The sequence below is a fragment of the Gobio gobio genome (assembly GCF_949357685.1).
Source record: "Gobio gobio genome assembly, chromosome: 1".
NCBI classification, from domain to species: domain Eukaryota; kingdom Metazoa; phylum Chordata; class Actinopteri; order Cypriniformes; family Gobionidae; genus Gobio; species Gobio gobio.
Window position 1 is genome coordinate 35,809,687 of NC_137097.1, and position 13,988 is coordinate 35,823,674.

General features: G+C 39.1%; 2 protein-coding genes across 2 annotated transcripts; both read right to left on the bottom strand.

Annotated features, from left to right (window-relative positions):
* Window positions 1-376: 376 nt before the first annotated feature.
* LOC307136454 (uncharacterized protein) lies at window positions 377-2,522 on the bottom strand. Its single transcript, XM_079833480.1, has 5 exons — window positions 2,371-2,522; window positions 1,277-1,327; window positions 974-1,188; window positions 667-826; window positions 377-584 (listed from the first exon to the last, which is right to left on the bottom strand). The coding sequence occupies exons 1-5, from the start codon at window positions 2,393-2,395 to the stop codon at window positions 424-426; spliced, it is 612 nt and encodes a 203-aa protein (XP_079689606.1). The 5' UTR covers window positions 2,396-2,522; the 3' UTR covers window positions 377-423.
* Window positions 2,427-13,564, bottom strand: LOC307136230 (tripartite motif-containing protein 16-like). Its single transcript, XM_079833039.1, has 6 exons — window positions 12,878-13,564; window positions 11,814-11,909; window positions 11,485-11,718; window positions 10,679-10,838; window positions 10,236-10,283; window positions 2,427-4,285 (listed from the first exon to the last, which is right to left on the bottom strand). Exons 1-6 carry the CDS (start codon window positions 13,448-13,450, stop codon window positions 3,927-3,929), a joined length of 1,470 nt encoding a protein of 489 aa, XP_079689165.1. The 5' UTR covers window positions 13,451-13,564; the 3' UTR covers window positions 2,427-3,926.
* Window positions 13,565-13,988: the final 424 nt, after the last annotated feature.

The following is a 13,988-nucleotide window of genomic DNA, read 5'->3' on the forward strand; positions in this document are numbered from 1 at the left end:
GTCACTGGGCACTCACTGTGTGCTCATACTGTGGTCACTGTGTGCTCATACTCTGGTCACTGTGATGTCACTGGGCACTCACTGTGTGCTCATACTGTGGTCACTGTGTGCTCATACTCTGGTCACTGTGATGTCACTGGGCACTCACTGTGTGCTCATACTGTGGTCACTGTGATGTCACTGGGCACCCACTGTGTGCTCATACTGTGGTCACTGTGTGCTCATACTCTGGTCACTGTGATGTCACTGGGCACTCACTGTGTGCTCATACTCTGGTCACTGTGTGCTCATACTGTGAGATCACCATATAACACCACTATGCAATAATTGTGTTAGTTCACTGTTATCTAAAATGATTCAGTTAACTCAAACTTTTACACCCACATTCTTTATTTCCATCAATAAAAACAATCAAACAAAAATTCAGCTTTTTCCTTTATTTGGTTTCCTTTTCAGCCTGGTGTTGGCGGTGGACAAAAAAATTTCTACTTGGCGAATACATTCCGCGTCTGGTGTTGTTCTGGTGGTTACTTTTAGCTTCTTCACCTCTATTTCATTTTGTTTGTGAAAACACCTGACACATTCTAAAAACACAAAGAGCAAGGTGTTAACATTACAATTTCTATAGCAGCATCCAGATGCACAAACCAAAACTTAAACACTTACTTTTCAAACATGTCAGGAGCACAGGTGGCAACACCTTCTTCCCATCTTTCCCCGTTCTGTTATACAGACAGAGAACATTGTCTGACGCTATGCTTTTTAAAGCCTGTCTCACCATCTCACCTATATTGGAGCTGCCGTGAGTATGGATGAGATGGTGTACCTGACAAAAACATACATAATATTGTCATGATTAAAATATACCAGGCTTCAACATTTCTTTTACATGGTATCTGCTGCAAAAAAATAAAAAAATAAAACTGTGGCTTTGTTGTAAAAATAAACGCTAAATTTATATAGTAGTACTAACATAAAGCTCTCGATAATTTTTGTCTTCTTCAAGCCTCTGACAGAAGGCTTCAAACGTTTCAAAGCTGGAGCACTGTTGTTGTTTAAAAAGTTCCTCATGGGCATCTTCTTCTGCCCGCTTCATGAGAACAGACTTAACTTTTGCCAAGTCATTCATGATGAAAGCTTGTCTCTGTTCCAGCATTTGAATTTGTTGGAGTATCTTAGTATTCAGATCTGAAAAATTGTAAAGTTAGATTGTTATATAGCAAAGGATGTTTTATGTCTGTATAAATAAATAATGTCTAATTGATATATCACATACCAAACAATTTCTCCATGGTGACTTTGCATTTTGTTTCCTTTGGTTCCTTCCCTGTTGTCAAAATTACATACATAAGGTCAGTGAAATTGCATTTATCTAAATCAGTTATATTGTTTCTATATTTATTTTTCTACATCAATTAAACCGTTTTTTCTCTGATCGTTTTATCCACAATGCACATGTAGGTGGTTCACTTTAATTGTGGGGACATTTGGTACAATGTAAAAAAAAAAAAAAAACACACACACCAACGCACGCACGCACACACACACACACACACCTTAATTTTTGTTTCCAAATCCTAACAGGCCAAAAAGAACTTCTGTATTAGTAAAACATTATATGAAACACATAAATCTTTTACAAATTTTTTTTTGTTTGAGAGGACAACCTTAGCCACTCTCACTGATTACTGTATTTGATAATTGTTTAAGAAGTCTTCTTTGGAGAATTGTTGTGCATCCTAAAGAAAGTGTGTATCATAAAGTACTTTAAACTTCACTTTTGTAGATCTACACTTTACATTCTTAATGATGTAGTGTTGCATCTGATGTCTGGGTAAAGTTGCTTGTTATGTTAATAAGAGGATGAATGTCAGTCACTGAGTTTTGGTAAATGGGAAGTGACGTTGAAGCTTTTAACATAAAACAGCTACAGTTCCACAGATAGAAGTTTTTGTTAAAAAACTAGTCATATAGCGTGGTGAAATAAGGCTTTTTATCTTTAATATGAGTGTCTAAGAGTAGGCCTACTTCATCTTTTATCCAAAGAGCAATGATAGTTTACGCTATTCCACCAGTGCAGCATTCTTGCTTACTGTTGTTTTACAGCGCTTGTTAATTATTGAAATATAAGTATAAATAAAAAAAAATTATATATTGAAATATAAAGTTAGTAATGTTGTAATGATCTGACATAACAGGCCTAACAATTCACAAATACTGATATGCAAACTAGCTGCAGCTAGCAATTTTGGTGTGATTACTGAAGGTAAAATGGCTGGTGCATATGTAGCATGTGTGAGCAGTACTCTGCAAAAAAAAAAAAGACCAGACCACATTGCACATCTAAAAGTATGTAAATAGGCCACTCACCATTTCTGCGGTGTAACAATACCATGCACAACTTTTTCTTCTTCTTTACATGTTTTATGGTGGTTGGAAGACCAGCTTAGATGGTGCATTTACCACCGCCAACTGGACCGGAGTGTGAAGCATTCACAATGAGCTCATGCTTTACACACATGCTGAGGTTCACAGTATGAGGATCAGATGAACTCACCTTGAGCTCACGCTTTACACACATGCTGAGGTTCACAGTATGAGGATCAGATGAACTCACCTTGAGCTCACGCTTTACACACATGCTGAGGTTCCCAGTATGAGGATCAGATGAACTCACGTTGAGCTCACGCTTTACACACATGCTGAGGTTCACAATATGAGGATCAGATGAACTCACCTTGAGCTCACGCTTTACACACATGCTGAGGTTCACAATATGAGGATCAGATGAACTCACCTTGAGCTCACGCTTTACACACATGCTGAGGTTCACAATATGAGGATCAGATGAACTCACCTTGAGCTCACGCTTTACACACATGCTGAGGATCACAGTATGAGGATCAGATGAACTCACGTTGAGCTCACCCTTTACACACATGCTGAGGATCACAGTATGAGGATCAGATGAACTCACCTTGAGCTCACGCTTTACACACATGCTGAGGTTCACAGTATGAGGATTGTGTGATGTCACTGTGATCATCGCATGATCTCACGTGTTGACTGGGCTGATTAATAAATGTAACAGGTGGGATCAGAGAACATTTCATTATGTGAAAAGAGCATAGACCCTTTTCACATTTCTGGGTTTCCGAAGCTGAAGTCGTCATAGTTGGGTTAACTCTTATAGCGGTGAATGAGAGAATACATTAAATATATATTTTTGTGTCTCCATTTGCTCAAATAGCAAAAGAAAAACTCCACAATAGTGATTTCACAACTTTCAAAAAGAGGGAAAAATTAAAGTGAGATTGATAACTGCAGTGAAAAGAGAGAAAGATGTTAATTTTAGCTATCACTCCCATAGACGCTGTATTAGAAACACTCTCACAGCAGCGGTAACTTGATTTTTGTAATTTGATGCAAAAGTAATATAATACAAAGTATTAGTGTTATAAATGTACATAAAAAAAATACAAAAAACGTTGCAGGATTTACGATATTGATGACCATTAAAAAACGTCATCACAGTCTGTGAAAAGGGTCTATGTGGGAAAAGCTGCTGCACATTGGACACTGAATGATATTTATTTAATATGTCAAATGTTTGTAAAGTCATTAAACCTACACCCATGAACATTTTATGCTTAAAGCTTTTCCTGATTTAATTATGTTTTTTTAATTTATTTTTTTAGCGGCTGCCACATTCTTTGTTTGCCTTTTGGATACCATGAAAATTAAACTTAATTAAAATAATTAAGAATTAAACTTGTGTATTGACCTGGAAGTGTGCAAACGTCTTTTTGTTGGGTGCTGTTGCCATGGTGAATCGTAATTTCGTAGCTCCATTGATCGCGGCTTTTCATAGTTGGAGTGCATGAGCTTAACTCAGAGTCAGTCTACTCAGAGTTGATTGAACTACCTCAATTCAGCTGTTCTGAAACCCAAAACTCAGAGTTTCCCATCTCAGAGTAAGTCAACTCAGAGTTCAGGTTTAAACTCAGAGTTGGTTGAACCCCCTTTCTGAAACAGGCCCCTGATCCCTTCCTGCTGATGCTCTTATATGACACTGATATATACACACTATCACCACTGCACTCAATCTCCCAGTAACAGCGTCCCCACACACTCTCTCTACACAACACCTGAAAATAAACATCAAATCTGTCTGGATGATCAGGATACGGCTGCTGTGTGTTAGTGTAAGTAATCACTTTGTTACTCTCAGACAGGAGGAGGCGTTTATTCACCGTGTAGAAATCCAGAGTCAGCGGATGGGAAACTGATGAGAGAAAACAGATCAGAATCAGGAATTTTGAATCTGTCTGATCTTTTAATGTCTCTGAACTCTTCATGACTCAACGTATCATCAGTGTCTCATCAATTACATAACCAATTATAAAACTCTTATCATGATTTCTTTCACCTTCTCCAGGAAGATCAAGATGTTTAGGTTTAGTTTCATTGTATTCTGGTTTTGTTCTGTTTCTGTTTCTTGTCATTGTTATTTGATCAATAGTTTCTTAGCGTGTGCCAGTTTGTTTCCATGGTGACTGGTTTGTTTCACCTGTATTTCATTTAGCTCTCTTTGTTATGACTGTGTATATAAAGCCCTCAGTTTGTTCTGGTCTTGTGTTGTTTATGCTCGTGTTTTCCTGTGATCTTCATCATTGTGGATTATTGTCTTTGTTTTGTTTTTTGTTTAACCCTCTGGGGTTTTTCATTTGGGAGCCACAGGACCTTCGTGGTCAAAAGTGTAACTTAAAAAAGAAAAATCAAGCTGAATTCTTGTTTTTCGTTTTGTTTAAATTAAAAAAAAAAAAGAAAACAACGAAAAAGGGGCAGTTTTTTGTTTTTTAATAACGTTTCTATAAGGAAAATTCTGAGCCGTAGAAAAACCCTGGGTGTAAATGTTTGCGTGAGCTGCTGAATGGCCAGAGGGGAGAGAGACACATCCATGCACTTCGTGAAAGTGCGGGTGGCTAGGGACAGGCCGAACGGCAGAACCGTATATTGATACGCCACTCCCTCAAAGCTGAATCAACTGCCTGTGATAGGGGGCTATCTGGATGTGAAAGTAAGCATCTTTCAGATCCATGATAAAGAACCAGTCTCCTCAGCGAATTTGTGGGAAACTCTGTTTCAGAGTGATCATTCTGAATGGGCGCTTTATCAGGGCCTTGTTCAGATGTCTGAGATTGAGGATGGGCCATCCTTTTTGGAGATTAGGAAGTACCTGCTGTAAAAGCCTGACTTGCTCATCGCTGGGGGAACTATTTCTATAGCTCCTTTTGCCAGCATGATGTTCACCTCGGAGCGCAGGACGTGTGCATCCTTGCTTTCCACAGAGGTTTCGACCACTTCGTTGAATAACGGGGGTCTTTGAGCGAATTGGAGTTCATAACCTTGTTTTATTATGTTCAGAACCCAGGCTGACACTCCGGGGATGGGCCTCGGCCCGTGTGGCTGAATTAATACAGGCACTAAGTCGCCGTGAGGGACTGGGGTGCATGTGTGTGGTGGAAGAGGAAATTTGCTTTCTTTTTGAGTATGTTTGAGTTTTATTTCCGCTATAACAGCGGCTCCCAAGCAGGGCATTTGAACAGGCTCTGTGTGGGCAACAAACACTCTTTTTCAAGCACCCGGAACTAAACGGGGTGGCAGGAAAACGGGGTGAGGCATTTTGGAGGGTGGCCCGGCCGCAGCGGGACTTAGCTTAGCTGGGCTGCAGTGTCCAGCACTATCTTGGGTCGGGGGCACTGTCGCCTAGGCAGAGCACGAGCGCTAGTGTTGTAGTACTCGAGACCGGTCTTGGTCTCGAGACCAGTCTTAAGACCATTTTTCGATGGTCTTGGTCTCGTCTCGGTCTCGACTGCATTTCTTCTCGGTCTAGTCTTGGTCTCGGACTTAGAGGACTCGGGATTTTATCTCAAGACCAGTCAAGAACACAACTGCTGGGATATCACTAAATTGCCGGTGCATTGTCCGATTTAACATCATTAATGTGATTTGATGTAAAACTTACAGCTTAAAATGCAATCAATAACTTCTTTGTAATGTGATTTCTTTTGTTACTATGCTGCCGGGTTCAGAATCAATGCAGCATTGTCTCAAAAATGCCCAAAATTAATATAAATGCCCACAAAATTCTGAGATTTAGTTTTTTTATATAACATAGTATATAATTAAGCAATATCACAAGAGCAAGAGAGCTGTTTTCATGAATATAAGTGTGATTGCAAATTATATTGATTAACACAAATGTTCAATAAACAAGAAGTTGATATTAAATGATATTTTAAACTGTGTCTTTGCTAATTCGGCAACATTTGGTTATTAAATGAATCCGCTGCTTTAAACAAATCGGTTGAATAAAGGATTCCATGACTGTTAAATAATGCTCATGTTTTAATGTTAAAGCTATGGTCTACGATTTCAAAGATTGTTCATTATTAATAACCTCGTTTAGATGCTGGTTATGGTTCTACAGTACAATCCTAACAATATGAAGAGAAAAAAGAATGAAAAAAATCCATTCACTCTATTGGGTGTACACCCGCAGAGAAATTGACCAATGTAAGCTGTCCGGCCGGACAGCTTACATTGGTTAACTGCTCTCATCCAATCCCTGCTCCACTCGCGTTTCCCCCCGACCGCACCCCACCCCGCCCCCTCCTGCGACATGAAATTTTGCTGGCAAGTAGGCAGCGTCAACTCAGCAATGGAGAAAAACCAACAAACAGACATCAGAAAGCAGCCCCTGCTCGCCCCAACAGTCAAGGTTGGAATAAAGAGAAAGTCAATTGAGGAAAGAGCAGATATTTAAAAAAAAAAGTGAAGAACGCCGGACTCAAAGCCGAATCAATATAGGGTCCACCATTGCCCGTTTGAGCAAGCTTCAGAGAAACCTTGGACTTAAAACCGACGCTGACTTTTTGTTGAGCAGGTATGCATTTATTTATACTTTTATGGTGTGGTGTATTACATAAATAGCTTTTTATCAGCATGACAACATGATCATGCTGCCGGTCGGCATTGGAATGTTAGCCGTTTAGCATCGCCTATCACGGGTCAAAGTAATTATATTTCTTAAAGTGCTTGACTGTTTCAATAGTCCTAACGTTAGCGGTTTTCTGTTCGAGCCGATAGAACATTGCATGTGTTGCTAATCTTGCGTGGGCGTGAACTCAAACGTGTGCCTCTGAGCTATTTTGTTACGACAAAGGTGACATTGAATTGTTGATGAAGCAACTAAGTTCAAGTGTCGAAAGTCAACTTTACATATGATGTGTCATTAGCGCGGTCATTAGATTGAAGCGACTAAGCACATGGTACATCTCCGTTCCGATGTTTACTCCTGCTTGACTGAGTGACGTTGTTGTTGGAATGACGCACAGAGGGGAGGGGTGTGCGTGTGGAGGGGCGGGATGAGTTTTTTAAAAATTCAGGCTTTCTCGACTGATTTTCAACATCGTAGACTACAGCTTTAAATTAATCTGAACATTATTTATGCAGGTGTAATTATACCAATTCAGATGCAACTTCTGTGCCATGAATTGTATCGTTAGTGATTTGATTGGTAACAGCGCTATAGTGTCTTACTATTCTAATTGTTTTTAAATATAAGTCATTTCTCATACAGTAGATATGGATCTTTTAGATGAATTTAAGGAGTGCTGGTCTGGTCTCGGTCTTGACTCTGTCTCAACCCAACAAAGTATTTGTCTTGTCTTGGTCTCGGCACACGCTGGTCTTGGTCTCGACTTGGTCTCGGTTTAGGTGGTCTGGACTACAACACTAGGGAGCGCTGTGCAGCTCTCTGAAGGTGGCAGAGTCGTGTTCGACCTCATCCAAATCCTTGAGCAGCTTCGCTTGATACACCAGGAGAACTGCCATCGAGTGTAAAGCGGACGCTGCTTGACCAGCCGATGTGTACGCACGTCCAGAAGAGTGAAGGCAGGCTGAGTAGGGTGCGCGCCATGACTTTGTCAGCTCATCGTGCACTTCAGGAAAGAAGGGCGGCGATTGCTGAAAGGGAGCGTGACGACGTCCAGACAGGAACCACTCGTCCAAGCGGCTGCGCATGGGCTCTTCAGGCGCAGACCACTCTAACCTGAGCTGCCGCTTTAGACAGCACACGATAGAGCTCTGAGTCAGTAGAAGCTCTGGTGTCAATTGGCTCCAAAGACGGCAAGGGGGCAGGTTAGGGTTAGGGAAAATAGATGCAGTGTTTGTTTTAACAGCACAAATCGAGCACAAACAAATGGCCCCGGTTTGGAGTGATTTGAATGACGTGGGGTGGAGAGTGATGTCACACAACCAAAAAAATTGTTTAATATCTCAAACACCAAACCAGCACAAATGTTCGTTTTTGGGGCACAAATCAGCACAAACGTGCACAAACGAATGGCATAGTTTTGGAGATTATTTTGTTTATGGGGTGCCAACTTCACGCAGGTCTTCTACCTGGGAGAGTTCCTTTGTTTTGAACAAAGGGCTGACTCATTCCCGTTGAAAATTTGTGTGTTCATTTGTATTCTGATAAATAAAATGAACACACTGCATTCTATAAGAAAGTGATGTCCACCAAAGTGTGAGTCATTAAATGAGAAATATTTTGATAGGAGACACCAGCTAGATGGGCTAACATTAACTACTAGTTCTATCTTCAAGCATGCATAACATTATACAATATAAAAAAGACAATATACGAACAGAAATGATACACAAAATGTTCTGGGAAGAATGCATGTTCATTCATTAAACAGATTGTCAATGAATTAGTGGATAGAATTCCATTTATATAGGGGGTTCAGTGTCTGCTGGTTGTACTGTTCTCTCATTTGAGAACACAGCCCAAGTGTCTTTGAAATGCATGGATTCGCATCAGGGTGTGAATTCACTGTGGGGCAACTAGCTATCACAGGAGCCTGTCTGGGTCCTTAAGGAGATTCAATTGTAAAGATTATGTGTTTAACCAGTCCAGTCGATACATCAATGTAATATATTTGTGTTCAATCATATTTTTTCTTTTGTATTTTTAGAGATCTTTATGATAATAATTAATATTTATGCACTAATTATTAATTTAAATTCCCACTGAAAATAATATACATATTATATTATACATATCATTTTTCATGTTTTTTTAATTAATGCTGTATTTCAGGTTAAAATAGAGACTTTGAATACAATGTCTTCCCCTTTTGATTCAATGATTTTATTTCACATATTCTCAATTCTCTGTTACAGTCTCATATTTCTCTGTGTGTGTGTGTGTGTGTGTGTCTATTTTGCAATCTTGATGGCTTACAGTCTCATGCTTTCATTGCTGTGTGCTTTATTTCTTACATTGTTGATGAATAATTGATTTTATTTCACACATTTCCCAAAATTTGCTTTTACAGTGACATGCGTTCATTTGTGTGTGTGTGTGTGTGTGTGTGTGTGTGTGTGTGTGTGTGTGTGTTTATGTGTGTATAAGTGTGTGTGTGTGTGTGTGTGTGTGTGTTTTTTTTTCTGTTTTGCACTCTTGATGTTTTAGAGATTCACCCCTTCACTGTTGTGTGCTTTTTTTATGCATCGCGGCTGATTTGTAGATAGTACGCACAAAAAAACTCAATTTCCCATTCATTTCCTGTGGCAGTCACTTTTGACCGTGAAGACAAAAATCATAATTGTCGATTATTCCCTTGAAATTGTAATTTCGATTATTAATTACGATTATCACAATTTACATTGAATGATGTTTTGAATAGCTTTATGCCATTGTTTGACTGTATTTCATATTGTTTTATCAAAATAAACAAGGTGAAAACACTCTTCCTGAATTTTTTTATTGCTTTTCTATAGCATTAAGCCTCAAATGTCAAATATATATATTTTTTGTTTTATTTAAAGAAACCAAACCAAAGGAAAAATATGCATGGTATTATAAAGTTTTTGTAATTGCGCCTTTGAACGATTGCACATAAGATTAATTGTGCATCACTTAGCCTTTTCAAATCCTGCCCCCATTTTTTTTGTGTGTGTACCAAGTACCATAAAAGTCACCACGTTTCGTACCATTCAGATGAAAAAAAATTTATGTAAAACTTTTCGGTCTGAAGTGACCGAAAAACACCAGAGGTGAAAAGTGCTGCAATTAAACCCTTTTCTCATTTTTGCCTGATCAAACTGGGACACATGAACACATTCAGTGAGTTTTTCTGCTTGTTTTCTTAGTGACTTACATTGTAGGAAGTCGTTCCTGGTCTTGGGATTCATGTTGTTGAATGTGACTGTGGAAATAAACAGACATGAACAGTGTGAAGAGAAATGACAAGATAAAATACATTCATTTCTGAGACATTTCTATTAGGATGCTCTATGATATTATATGATGAAGGACTCATTTCTGAGAGGAGATGAATCTCCAGGAGCCTTTATAAAACACATGTATCGGATTGATCCTAAAATCCATGGATTTCATCCTACATCATGTGAACATTTGTCTATGATGATGAGTGTCGTACTTCTGAACCATCAAGGGATATTTGTGGCTGTTCTGTAGGTGGATTTGATGCTCTTGAATTTAAGATGAACTGTGATGTATAAAGTGGGAGGCATTAAAAAAAAATTATCACAGGAACGTTTCGGAAAAACTCATCTTTATAAAGAAGGCGCAGGACTTTACCTCTGTTAGAGATCTTCTTGATCTCCTCTTTGCAGAAATCCTCCAGTTTGTCTCTCAGCTGACGGACAGATTCTCTAATGCCATCAAAAGAGTAGAGAGAATCGAAGGGAACGTCGGGTTCGTCTGTAGATTCAGGAGGTGCTGAGAGAGACTGGAAACTCTACAGAAAACAGAAATCAAAACTCATCAGCTCCACACTTTAGCCAATAACCTCCTGCACTATATCAGATCTGAGCGGCTCTTGTTGACTTGACTCATCTTCAGTGAATCGCCTCAGTCCAGCACTTTCACACAATCAGCTTCCTTCTTCTCTTTTTCAGCATTTAATGCTACAAACTCTAGTATCTGACACTTACACTCCTTGAGAAAAACAAGTTTACTTCAGCAGACTTTAAAAAAAAAAGAGTATTATTACTGAAATAATAATTTTACAAAATTATACTTAAGAGCAGATTGAATGTAATGCTTTTGGACACTTATTTTTATTTTTTAAATTATAATTAAAATAATTATATTTTATTGAAATTGATACCATCAAGTTTTTTATTTATTCCAGAAGAAAGAGTTCAGAAAAGTGTTTCCTGTGAGATTTTTCAGGGCTTTTTTAAGTGTTGTCTCTTTAAACAGAAGATGATCAGATGAGATTCCAACTGATGATTATATGATAACACAACACTTGACTGAATCTGACTCAATTCCTGACAACATCTCAGTCAACGGCTCATTCTGCTCTCGTGAGATGTTTCTCTGTCATAGCAGATCTTGCTCAAGGCCACTATGATCCTGTTCTTCTAGATCTCTGTTACCTGCAGGAAATGGATGTGGTGGTGTGTGTGTGAAAGCTGCTCCAGCTCAGCGTCTCTCCTCCTCAGATCACTGATCTCCTGCTCCAGTCGCTCCAGTTGTCCTTCAGCTCGACTCACTTCAGTCTTTTCCCGATCTCTGATCCGCTGTGTGACCTCAGAGCAGCTTCTCTCAATGGAGCGGATGAGCTCAGTAAAGATACTCTCACTGTCCTCCACTGCTGTCTGGGCAGAGCGCTGTCAGGACACACATCACAATCACACAGTGGCTTCAGTGGGACTGACAGAGACACACTGAGACGTCTCAAACTTCTCTTCTTCTCCAGACTCACCTTATGAGACACCACAGCCTCTCTCAGCTGCTGAGAGTCTTTCTGTCTCTGCTGGATTCTCTGACGGATCTTCAACTGCGTCTCCTTCAGCTGTTTCTGGAGGACAAACCAACAACAGGAAATGACACATTAAACTACTGTCACACAAAAAGGGTTAAAGATCTAGCCTGGTAAGCTTAGGTTCAAACCACAGATTCATAGTTTCCTGAAATGAGATTATGAATGAATATGAAACTGAAATGTCAGCAGTATTTCATCAGTGCCTAGTTTTATATGAATACTTCACCCTAAAGTTTTAATTCTGTCATCATTTACTTTTCCTCATGTCATTCCAAAGCTGTGTGACTTTCTGTCTATTGTGAGACTCAACAGAAGATATTTTGAAGTGTCTCGGCTGTTTACAGAGGCCAAATAAAATATGGTGGCACATCAATAACATCAAACCTCATTGGTTCTTGCAAATCACAGTCACATGACTAAACATCATGATGTCATAACACTAACACCAGTGAAGTTGTTTTTGATGTCATTATATTTGATTTGGGCTCTGCGCACATGAGTTCATCAATGATTTTTGTGAATTAAAATTTGTCTACTTATTTTTAAAAGTAGCATCCTTGCTACGTGTATGAAAATAATATACTTTAAAATACTTTTAAAATATATTTAAGAGTGGACTGAACGTAATGTTGACACGTAATTGCAAGTTAATTGCCATTAAATAATGTATTATAATTTAAATTTATATTTAAAGCAAATAGCTGAACTATGATTTTTTTAAGAACATATTTAATTTCATAATGTCATAACGGTCAAATGTACTGACAAGCATTTATGATAAACTAAATTATACTCTAATAATGAAGTTGCACTTTAGTACATATAATATTAATATACATTTATATTGAACTATATTCAATAACACATGAATAACACATTCTTCAAAATATCATCATTAACATTAAACAGAAGAAAGCAAGTCAAACTGGTTTGGATTGGCATGATGGTGAGTAAATGAAGACAGCACGTTCATTTCTGCGTGATCAATCGCTTTCAGTTCATACCTGTTTCTCTGTCCTCTGTGCCTCAGTCGATACGGTGTTGTGGTTTTTATGTTCACTCTCCATACACCACACACAGATGCACTGTTGATCAGTGATACAGTACATCTCTAGCTCTTTATCATGTTTACGGCAGATCATGTCCTGCAGTCGTCCAGTGGCATCAATCACTTTGTGTGGCTTACGAGAGTGAAATTCCTCATGGCGGTCAAAATGAGTTTGACAGAAAGATTCCTGACACACCAGACAGGACTTGACGGCTTTGTATTTTCTTCCAGTACAGACGTCACACTCCACTTCTCCAGCTCCAGCGTAACATTCAGCAGGAAGTTTAGTCTTCTTCAGTTTCTCCACCAGTTCAGCCAGAATGGTGTTCTTACCTAAAGCGGGTCTTGGACTGAAGGTCTCTCTGCACTGAGGGCAGCTGTAGACTCTCTTCTCGTCCTCCTGATCCCAGCAGTCTGTAATACAGCTCTTACAGTAACTGTGTCCACAGTGGATGGTCACCGGATCCTTCAGGAGATCCAGACACACTGGACACTTGAACTCATCCTGAGAAATTCTGGCTTCTGCCATTTTACTGCCTGAGTACAGAGAGACACAAACACACAACAGCTCAACAATACTTCAGTTTCTGTTTCCCTGAACTGAGGAGTTAAAATAGTTCCTGCTTCTGTGTTTGAGTGACGTGTGTAAAACAGGCGAGTCTGTAAAGCAGCTTCCTCATTCCTGGTCACAGAGAGTCACTTTCCTTCTGCACTCCAAATTATTAGTGGTGCTTGCGTAGCAAGGCATCACTATTACTATCTAGCCCCAGAACGAGTTTTAGTGATGCCTTGCGAAGCAAGGCATCACCATCACTCTCAAACATACTTATTAGTGATGCTTGCCAAGCAAGGCATCAATATTGTTATTAAAAATACTTAATATTATTATTGGTGCTTGCGTAGCAAGGCATTAATATTTAATATCTCACCCCAGATCGGTTTATTATTCTTATTTTTCCGGACAACATTTTGTCCCGCTACTCCTCCCACAGTTTTTGTCACAGACCCATGAATGAGGTGTCAAAACGTGCGGCTTATTCGGGAATGGTGTGCTATATCTTTTCTAA

Bases quoted from the DNA above. Each gene is read 5' to 3' on its own strand.
- LOC307136454 (XM_079833480.1), bottom strand. From the start codon at position 2,395: ATGGTATTGTTACACCGCAGAAATG. The intron at 1,189-1,276 runs GTATGTGATATA...ACAATTTTTCAG, and splicing joins CACCATGGAGAAATTGTTTG to ATCTGAATACTAAGATACTC. The intron at 827-973 runs GTTAGTACTACT...TGTTTTTGTCAG, and splicing joins AAAATTATCGAGAGCTTTAT to GTACACCATCTCATCCATAC.
- LOC307136230 (XM_079833039.1), bottom strand. From the start codon at position 13,450: ATGGCAGAAGCCAGAATTTCTCAGGATGAGTTCAAGTGTCCAGTGTGT. The intron at 11,719-11,813 runs GTGAGTCTGGAG...GTGTCCTGACAG, and splicing joins AGGCTGTGGTGTCTCATAAG to CGCTCTGCCCAGACAGCAGT. The intron at 4,286-10,235 runs GTAAGTCACTAA...TTCTCTCATCAG, and splicing joins CAGGAACGACTTCCTACAAT to TTTCCCATCCGCTGACTCTG.